The sequence below is a fragment of the Teleopsis dalmanni genome, chromosome 1 (genome assembly GCF_002237135.1).
Source record: "Teleopsis dalmanni isolate 2A chromosome 1, ASM223713v2, whole genome shotgun sequence".
NCBI classification, from domain to species: domain Eukaryota; kingdom Metazoa; phylum Arthropoda; class Insecta; order Diptera; family Diopsidae; genus Teleopsis; species Teleopsis dalmanni.
Genome location: NC_051846.1, coordinates 203,170,819 through 203,182,329, shown reverse-complemented (window position 1 = coordinate 203,182,329; position 11,511 = coordinate 203,170,819). Strand labels below are relative to the sequence as shown.

General features: G+C 29.7%; 1 protein-coding gene across 1 annotated transcript; it reads right to left on the bottom strand.

Moving 5' to 3' along the window:
* Window positions 1-290: 290 nt before the first annotated feature.
* LOC119671427 (transmembrane protein 68) lies at window positions 291-9,704 on the bottom strand. The gene is made up of 4 exons (XM_038082052.1): window positions 9,659-9,704; window positions 9,397-9,535; window positions 744-1,410; window positions 291-675 (listed from the first exon to the last, which is right to left on the bottom strand). The coding sequence occupies exons 1-4, from the start codon at window positions 9,702-9,704 to the stop codon at window positions 568-570; spliced, it is 960 nt and encodes a 319-aa protein (XP_037937980.1). The 3' UTR covers window positions 291-567.
* Between the last annotated feature and the right edge of the window lie 1,807 nt (window positions 9,705-11,511).

Below are 11,511 nucleotides of genomic sequence, written 5' to 3'. Positions count from 1 at the left end.
TCTATAGGTTTGTATTAAATTATACTTATGTTATAAAAATTTTACTAGTATTATTTTAACTTATTTAATAAACTTATGCCTTATTCTATATCATAGATTTATTTGCCGTTAAGAAAAAAAAACAGAAAATAATGGGTGGTTTTTGTAATAAAATTAAATATATAACCTATGTACAGTACAAATGTAATAAAAATAATTTTTTAAATTTTTAGTTATGAAATAATTTATATGTATATGTTTTGTATATGCAAAATAGTAAAAATTTAATTTATTTGGAATTTTAAGGGGAAAAGTTTTTATTTAAAATATATATATATAATCTTTGTAAAAATTTTACGATGTTAGCTTTGAGCTAAGTTCGCTTATTGGCTTAAGTACTCTAAAGTCTAAGTAAATATTATTAACTATGTTAACTTATTTCGAATTTGCTTACAAATACACTGCGGTTTGATTTGTAAACTTTCCAGAATATAAACTTTTTATGAGAGAACTTAACTTAGACGAAGTCTTTTTGCTTAATTTCAAATAATATTCTATCGTAAATTATATGTAAATGATTCCACTCCACTAATCAGTTTTGCTTCTATAGAATGAGAAACGTTCTAGTAATGCACGTAGTATACTGCCAGGGATAAGTTGATGTTTGTTTATAAGTTCCTCCAGAGCAGCTGCAACCTAAAATTAAAATAAAATATTTTTAACTCATAATCCAATTCTATTTAATTTAAAGAAAAAATATTTACTTTAATTTGCAGTTCTTCCGGTGTAAGATTTTCATCATATTCAATTGGTTTTCCTAGATATGTTCGCAGTTTAACTGGGAAACCTCCATAAATTGGATAAACTGGCACACGTATCCAATTGTAAATCTTTAAGAAGAGCCTTCGAAATATAGTCAACTGTCTAAATCCTTCACGGATATTTTGTGTGAAACATGGTATTATCATTGCTTTAGATTCGTGTGCGACCTTAGCAAATCCCAATCGATTACGCCATAGCAATTCATAAAAATGATCCCCGAACTGTGCTTCTAACACCCCACCCGGTGAAATAGCTAATAAATTTCCTTCCTTTAGTATATTTATGCAGGACTGTACAGTACCGGCACTGATATGAAACGCTTCAGCTATGGTATTCCAGCCAGGTATTTTGAAAAGAAAACGGTCTGCAACTGTGTAGATTAGACGATCCTCCTGCATTAGCATCCGTGCATTTAAATAATACATGTCAATGGGTATGGCACCATGATAGTAAACGATCAATGCAGCTTTATCCTTTGGAATATTTTCCATGCCAATTACTTCGTACCCATGATAGAAGCGCCCATGTGCATCCCACATTGCTGCAACTATTTTACGACCGACTTCCCAAAAATTTCCATCAGTTTGCACGGAACGCAAAATAACTTTTCTGAAACAGAAGTAGGAAAGATTTTATAATTATAACAAATATATATAGACTACAGACAAATATATCATGGATAGTATTAATACCACTCTAAGTACCCATCATATATTTGATATATATATACATAATATATATTGATACAACTCTGAAATGAAAATAGAAGAAATATAGTTTTTGCAATGTTCTGGACAAGTTCTAGAACCGGTGATCTTGGACAAATTTATTCAATTATAATATACATAAATTCTAATTCTTAGCAGACTATAAATAATTTTATAAAACTCATATTGATGTATTAAACTATTTTGACAGTCAATCAGCACCATGATAGATATTTCCCAAGCCCTTTAAATATTGTATATAAAAAAATCACGTATGAATAATAATTATAATTATATATGAATGAAAAGTCATAGTCGACACGTCGTATCACTGAAGTACCGATCTTACGATCAATCACAAGAAAAGGTTTATCAAGCAAAGACAGTTTCAGACAAGTATGAGATAAATTGAATGTAATGAGCCAAAAATGTTGAAGGAAGTGGATATATATATCGCTAGAGAATTTACAAAGAAATTTTTAAAAACTCTCTTTCACAGAATCGAAACCTTCTCTGAGTTACCATCTTGTCAGACTGCATCGAATAGATTATCAACCAAAGATAATATTACGTACTCATAGAATAGCAATAGAATAAAATTAAGTAAAATTGAATACGTACTACGATATAGACTACTGCGACCATGACTCCCTCCCTTATTAAGAATGTCTACCTTCAAATAAAGGTTAAAAGGTCAGCTGTTAAGGGCATTCTAATATAAATTGGATAAAAACTCCCGACCCAATAATTTACTCCTGACCCATATCGAAGAAGGAACGTCAAAAAGACTATGAAAAGGTATTTAGGATCCTTTTTTGGTCTTAAGAACTATCAAAACAACTGTTTGTTTATTTCAAGTTTTTGAATGGTAAAAGAGCTATTAATATTTTAACTATACTAGATAAATTTTAAACCCAAATTTGTGATCTGACTATAAGCTTAAGAACTGTTCAAGCAGCTGTCTAAGTACCTCTCAAGTTTATTAATAGTAACTTCTACTAGCTTAATTATTTTAATGATTCAATTTTTAAAGCTCTGCCTAAATGATATTTAATGAGTGTATGCTTGCGCATAAAAGAACGTATAAGTGAGTGTGCTAAGAAATCTAGAGTACTCAAAATGAACATAAACAACCAAGTGAACAATCAAGTCAGGTAAGCTGATTAACTTACTGAAGACCTGTTCAAATCGAATAATAAATTTATTATAAACTAAATAGCGATGATTGACAAAACGAAAACAATTAACATCACAAACCTCTCACTTAAATATATATACATATTACTTGGTGTTGTCATTACCATTGACTTTGTTACAAAGTTAATAATATATATGCAGAAATACCTATTTGTAAACACAAATTATAATGTATCTATATAATAAAAACTATAAAAATATCTTTCAAAAATACATTTAGTCGAAGCATTTTTTACTAATTGCATTGAACTAAGTTGCTTTTTTATTGTTGTTAAGATTTTACTCTTTCATTAGAGTTAATAAAGTGTAATTTATTGATAATATATGTTTATTAAAATGTTTAATATTGTAAAGTCAATAAATCGTAGCACATTTTACTTACTCTAAAATTTTTATCTAATTAGCACTTTTGTAAAAAAAAAGAACAAACCACTTAATAAATTATTAGGTGTGATTAAGTGCTCGTAAATTATATATAGAAAGCCACACATAACCTATCCTAAACCCAAGAGTATGACGCATTCAAAAACATTCTATAATTGCAGCCGTTGTGGGCAATGCCTATAAATAATAAATGAAACGTTATTTTCTTATCAAATTATTTCAAAAATTCTTAAAATTTCGGCTCACTGAAGGCCGATGCGTTCAATTGCACCCGACCTAATAATGACCTTCTTATCTGAATTTTAGAGAGCATAAATCAATGACATACTCGTATGTGCAGATACTTAGGGAACATAGAAATAGAAATATTTCTAATCTAAAACATCGCATATATCGTATATAAAAAAAAATAAAAATAAAATTATATAGAAAAAAGAAAAAGATATTAATAATAATAACAATGGCAATAAATAGCAGTTGTCTTTCTGATATGATAAGAAACTGATTTAAATTTAGCAAAATTATCGCCCACCCTGGTCTGACCAACCATACATTGTAGCAATTTTCGTTTATTCACTGTAATAAGTACTTATAATAATTATAATAATAATTATAATCGCACAAGAATTACTCAAATATGTTATCAGTCCAATGGCGTGATTCGACCAAAACAACTGACGAAATTTATAAGATAAATTTGCATTGTTTACAAACAATTAACGAGTAATAAGTAATAAGTATCTCGAAACTAGCAACTCGTTCTACATACTATACATACTATATTTGTGAAGCAAGACGTATTAGCTGATTACACATATGACTCATTAAAGTACGCAAGTGCCAGACCCACAGAAGGATTTAGAACTCACATTATGGAATTTGTTGATAAATATTTTATTTTTTTTCATTTTTTTTTCACTTAAAATAAAATTAAATCGGATAGCAGCTCTCTGAGGTCAGTATTTATAATTACTACAGAACTATAATATGTAATATGTAAAATAACCTCATAAATAAAGAAGCAGGTATAAATATATAAGACTGAAAAAAAATCATCCATTTTTGCAATAACAAAGTAAACTTCTATTCATTAATTGTTTCAAATTCTTTAACCTCTAACAACCTTTAGATAATTTAAGTTTAGCTGTAATTAAAGTTACGAGATTCTATAAATGCAACTGCATGCAGATAGATACTGGTATGGGTACGGAATTACCATTACTATGTATATAAAAAAATTGCTGCAACCGGTTTCACAATGTATTTTGTTATTGCGTCACTGTCTTTCATCTTCTGTAACTCACCATACCATTTAAATAGATAGTATGAAAGTCAAGACGATATAACCTAAACAATTTCAAATAAATAATATATTATATACATAATATATAAGGTTGTTCGAAAATTATTTTCATTATCTTATGAAACTGAAAAATGGTTTTCTAACCAGTAAACAAATTTTTTATTGACTTATATATAGTTCATTCTGTTCCCAAAACCTCTTCCCAATTCTCTGGCAATAGCACGTTTAAAGGCTCCTTAAATTTTTGTGCTTTACTAGCAAAAGCTGGGCATATCGCTAACATCACTATGTTAACATCAACTGTTACTGAGTTCTTTCTGTGCTAAAATTTTTAATAAAAGATGGGAAGACTCAACGATATGTAGGCATCTGTATGCAATCTGGTCACCTTCCAATAAAAGGAAATCCAAAATTCTCATTGAGATACCCCGTAGAGATATCTGTCTTTTGGTAGGTTTACTTACAGGTCACCATAAATTAGGAAGCCATACTAGAAGATTAGACTTCCCTTTCAATAAAACCTGTTGCAGCTGTGGGGAAGACGATGAGATTGCCTCTCATCTATTATGTTTTTGCCCAGCTCATGCACAGCGGCGACTTAACACTTTAGGAGCCCCCTTTCTTGAGAATCTTAATCAATTCCAAAACCTAATACAAAATAGCATTTTAGGCTTCGCCAAAGGTTCAAGGTGGTTTTAAACCCAGAGTTTTTCCTATATATACGGTAACACAATGGGCCAATAGACCTAAATGAAAAGGTTTTACCTCATAAAAACTTTGTAGAGCCCAGAATAAATAATAATAAAAAGATATCAGATCTGAAGCATATCCCAGCCAAACTATAAAAGCATTTGGAGAGTTACTTACTTAACTTGTATGGGATCTCGCATTTACTATTGATATGAAGAATATGCCAGGTATGACAATAAATCTCATCCAAGCTATAAAAACATTTTTCGAATTACTTAACTTATATGGGATCTCGCATTTCCTATTGATTGATTCAGGTCTTTCTGTTTAAGTGAATCATTCAATGGCCCAATTATGATTAAGGAAGTACGAGATTCATCCTGCAAATAGGTGAATATAGGTACTAATCACATAAAGTTTCTGCTGGGGGACTCTAAATAATTCCATATAAAGGATATTTAAACTTTGACATCAGCTAAAATTAACATCTTCATTTGTTTGAATTTATTTAAAAAGATTTTTAATCTGACTTCCATTCATAAATATATCTGAAACCAACTGTACATAACTGTATAAATATCTTATTAACATACTTTCTAACAAAGTAGAATAAAATAATAATGACTAAAACTTTAATGAAACTTAAGAAAAACTACTAAACTTGTTTTTACGTTTTTACTTAAATTTTAACCTCTTTAAAATATATTTATTTACATTTATGCATGCATATATATATAAATATACATACATATCTACGTATATCATTTATGCATTTCATTTTAAAATGAAAATACTGAATGTTATTCATAACTTTTGTAGTATATACAATACTACTTATATTAGTACGAACTTAATTGAGTTGGGTACTTCGAGTCAATACTTCGAGACATAGGAAAGGCAAAACGTTAAGTCTAGCAAACAATTTACTATATACATATCTCTAAGAGATATAAGATACTAGCAATAAAGAAATTATTCAATATATTTTCAAAATGATTAGATCTTGAATTAATATTATTACTTTATAAAAATAATATATATACCTATTATATATATATAATAATATATATTAGTTTTGTTTTTTATGATAGTAAAATTGGGAAATAACCAAAGCCCAAGATCTCGGAGAAAAAAAAACAATGAACCTTCAGTGGATCGAAGCTAAAAGACGGCAATAAGAACACATCACATCTTTACCAAGTACCAAGTCCAGCTCTTAGTGAACTGCTATAGAGGATATTACTTTACCCAAATTCGCTTCCCAATTCACGATAGAGACGATTGATGGATTGTTATAGAGAATATCACTTTACCCAAATTCGCTTCCCAGTTCACGATAGAGACGATTGATGAATTGTTATAGAGAATATTACTTTACCTAAATTCGTTTCCCAATTGACGATAGACACATAACTGGTATTTGGAAGTAATTACTAGATAATTAAAAAACCCTTTACTTAGTCATTACTTTTTTAAAAAATAGCTTTTATAAATCATATACATATAAATATCTATACATACATATATATGCAAGAAGTCTGGAACAAATCTCCAGGTCTGAACAAAATGTAAGTACAGATGAACATTAAATAAGTACTTAACACGAAGGTTCAGGGTCTATTTCAGGAAGAATTCCAGTCTTCAACAAAAAAATAAGAATAAGAAAACATGTTATGATATGATTATGTTAAGATAGATTAAGCAACACATTGGAAAGTCTTTAATGTGGACACTGGTGTGAACTGTAATTCTGTACACTGAAACGAAATGCCTGTTTAATAGATACCTTGTCCAAAAAATTAAAAAAGGCTAAAATAGTTATAAGAATCTCCGTTTTATAAAGGGTAAATATATAAACACTTTAAGAGAATGTTAAAAATGTTTAAACATATTAAACGGAAGTGCTTGGGGGTTCACATCTCCACTAAAACCTTTTACTAAAAACGTCACGTCGTTAACAAATAACAAATAACTTTACAAAAAAGATGTAATAATAGGTAAACAATGTAAAATTAATTAATAGATGTCAATTGATAGATAATAGACACTATAAACGTTATTACTGCAAAAAAGTGTTAAACAGTTTATTATCTAAGCTGGGCTGAAAGCAAAAACTTGATTATATCTGAGTTAATATTAAACTAACTAAAATATTGGCCTAAAAAAATACCTGCTTATTAGTTAATTTAAAAAAAACTTGCTGCAGTTAAATCAATATACTCTTAGTTCAATCCAAACAGAAAATATTCCATAAATCAAAACCAGCGAAATTAATTTTGCATTAACTTAAAACCGTACATATATACGTTAGCTATATGTAGATTATCTATATATCTAAAAATTCTATAGATATTATATATCTTTATATTATAATATATCTATAGAATTATAGATACATTATAGATTATAGATGAACAGAAGCCTTAGCAGTATATGAAACTGCAAGACGATTAATAAACTTTTGGCTATTGTTGTCCCTCATGAGAACGTGATAGTTTCGGATGAAAGTACAACAGAAATAGAAATCAATTTCAATCTGCTATAGTTATGGATAGTAAACTTTATTTGGGTTAAAGTGAAATAAGACAAAAAAGATGGAAAAGATGGGAATGGGTGTAAAATTATTAAATGATAAAATTAAATCTTTTTCCCATTTAAACCAACGCCCTCCAACTAAATACCTCAAATGGACGAAGTTTTTAATAACATGTGAATATGAACATATTTTTTGTGGGTAGTTCTTCTTATCTATTCATAATACTACACCAATATTTTAGATAAGTCTGTCTCCTTCTCAAGGAGAGTATCCAGATATACAGTATCAATTGGATTGCACTAATATGTCTGTTAAGAAAACACGTAATGTTCAACAATCACGGCAGATAATCACGTTAAAAACCTATGAACTCTGTAGTTTAATCGTGCATTGGGCACTAGTTCTTTCTTTTTTTTTTTAATAGTATTACAATCTTGAATATATTGAATATATCTTGATATTTTTTAATCTAATGCGATTAATATTGATTAAATTGCGATCACATTAGATCAAAAATTGTGGTCTCACGTGCATCCTTTTTGTTAAGATCGTCTACTCTAACATTGATCCATCTGATCGTTTACTTTAATATTGATTAGAATGCGATCGCATTAAATTGAGAATGTATTCTCACGTTATGCCTTTTGTTAAGATCGTCTACTTTAACATTGACCCATCTGATCGTTTACTTAAATATTGATTAGAATGCGATCGCATTAAATTAGGAAATGTGTTCTCACGTTCATGCTTTTTCTTAAGATCGTTTACGTTAACATTGATCCATCTGATCGTTTACTTTAATATTGATTAGAATGCGATCGCATTTCTAAATGTAATGCGATCGCATTATTCACACGTTATTTCTATTTGTTGATCTATATCATCCTTCTTTTTTAATTTGTTATTAATCCGGAAAAAAGGATATGTGTCATTAAAAATTGGTTTATTTTTTGAATAGTTAAAATTTAAGACCATTTCTTATACCAACTGTTAAAATGTTTTTTTTTTAATTTTGATGCAACAATTTGTGGTTTTTTCCATGTCCAATACAGTTCCAAAATTAGAGAGCGCAACTTTTTTTGGGTCTGTCACAGTTCCCTAGACGTTTCCCATTATAAAAGTTCGATCAGCTCAACTTATGCGGCTGCCACTGCAGCAGCTTTTTGATTTGTTGTATTTTTTTTTAAAACAAATATCAAAAGGAGAGCTGATCTTCGTGATTTTTATATGGCTGTAGTTGTAAATTAACTGATTAAGTGGAAATTTTTTTCCATAGCTTCTGATTCACACTCTACTCGGAACTTAGGTTTCAATACTGTCTTAAGTCATTAACTCTGTTGGCTTGATTCATATTTAAGCGTGCAACAGTATTTCATACTAAGTTGGAACATAAGGTTAGACTGTATTATTGGCCCAAAAATTTCTATATAGCTTTGAGTTAATCATTCTATCAATAGTAAATTTGTAGTTGTTGTTGTTGTTGTGGTAACCAGTGTTGTGTCACAATGAAAGTAAAACGGGTTAAGTTTCAACAAGGACACACAAATTCACTTCTAGCGTTTTGGCGGCTATAATTTTTAACTATAAACTCGTTTAAATCTCTACGTGCATGGAATTAGTGATTAGTGAATATATTTCGGTAGCATAAATTTCAAAATATATTTTATAGAAAATGTTAGTTTAAAAAAAAAACTGAATTTTAATTAATTATAATTATATTATAATTCACATTGCAAAACAGTTATGCGTAAGTATGGCAATTACTGGAAATAACTTACCGGTGTAATCGGTATATGCAAAGCATAATGTACGATATGTAGATGAGCGCCACAAAAACCATGGGCAGCAGAAATGTTATCAACAGCGGCGTAAGTAATCGGTAAAGCCATATTGAATAGTCCAGATCAATGTAAGATGCTGAAGAATAGAAGAAAAAATCTCAAACATTTTCTAAATCTTATATATATATATATTTAAAGTATATAAGAAATTTGTAGTTATTGGTAAAACAATAAATTATTTGTTAACATGGAAACTTACACAAAAACGTTTGCAGATTCTTTAAAATATTTTGTAAAAAATCCATTTTGTTTAATAAACGATTTTATTCTTTATATTTATTTTTAATTTTTATTAAAAAAATTGCTTTCAAATTACTGACGCACACTGATTTCTTTTTTGTTGACTTGTTTGTTTTTTGGCTAACTTGACTTTTTAAGCAAGGGCCAAAGACCTAATTTTACTGAATTGAACTTCTTATTTTGCGCTTTTTGGCTTCTCTTCTTCTTCACCACCTTTTAACTTTTTGCTCTTTAATTTCGTACATATTTGCTTTGCATAATTTGTTTTTATTTCTTGTTGCAAAATTTTAACTACTATTAAATATGCATTTAGTTTTTTATTTCAACATTCTGTCACAAGCCGAGAACCTTTTCCCCCGGCGCATAGCGACCAAAACACAACCAACGAATAAAAACAACTGAAAAGTTTTTTGTCGAAAGCAAACACAAGAACTGACTGACATATCATATGATTTCTATTTCCATTATAATTTATGTTTACCATTTTTTTTTTTTGAACACATTCTCCAAAAGTACTAGATGAGGCATTTTTATTTGTGAAATTATTTTTAATTCATGGGCTTAAAAACACTTAATTAACGTAAGAAAATTAAAGGAAATTTTTAGTTTACAATTTTTATCTTTACTGCGTAGATCATAATAAATAGCATTATTATTTTCTTTGTAGTTGTCAAGTCACTAAGGAACTCCAGATGAACTGCTTTGTTAGACAAACGGCAAAATATCACTATGTAGGCCTTGCATGGAATTGAAGAATGGTCTTGTTGAAAAAACTCTATCCTTTGGTGGGTTGCCCATTATTTGTTTTAACATTTAAGGCCGTGCTCGCCTGTATAACACGCAATGTTGTACAACAGCTCTGACCATGCACTCTCCTTTAATTGTCCAGAATTTTTGCCTGGTCTGTGCCAACTTGAAGTTCACAATGGAGTTTTTCTCGATGTACGTGTTCCATAATAAGCTTTGCCATACAATGACCCCGTGATTGGATGTTTCTGATTGTATGGTATACTTAATTCTGAGGTACGTCCTCGTACTCTTATGTTGTTTTTTTCTGAAAATAGTGCAAGTCCCTGAAGAAAATGTTTTGTTTTAATGATTTGGCTTTAGTTAAATATTTAATTTCTTCGGAGAACTCGCTTAATTGAACTGCCTTGATGGTGATGATTACCGCTTCATCTAAATATATAAAATGTATAAAATGTTAGCTGAGTTTGAATAACTCAATTTAGGAGTAAAGTCTATACCCCCATGTTTATAGAGAAGATGAGAACAAGGATATAAACGGGGAGAGGATTAAAACAATATAAAAGAGGGTCTTTATATAATAACCCGTTTTTTTAATGATGTAAAGTATGGAGCCCATCACACGCCAAATAATTTGACCGATTACCAACATGACGCGAAATAAAGCAGGTAACTTCAACTTACTAAAGACGTAGGTAACACTATTGACCGCCACCGCCTTATATCGTTTCACTCTGAAGATGTGCTACAATGATTTTGTTTTGTCTCCTCTTTTATAATCTACTGAAATTGGTTACTTCATCTCTTCGTATGTTACTAAGTTCAGCGGGGACACCAGAAAAAGTTGAGAGCAGAAATTTTGGTGTAAAGAGGGAAACTAAAGTTTCTGATATGTAGAGACCAGCTCAAAGTCCAAAATCAAAAAGATTTAAATAAATACGTGCATTAAAGCATAAGAATAAGTTGCAGAAACAGTCAAACTTAGATCCTGGAACCACTTTCCAATCACAACAACTAAACGCCGCTCCTTGCTCTCAACAGGTACTATACCGACGACAGGTATAT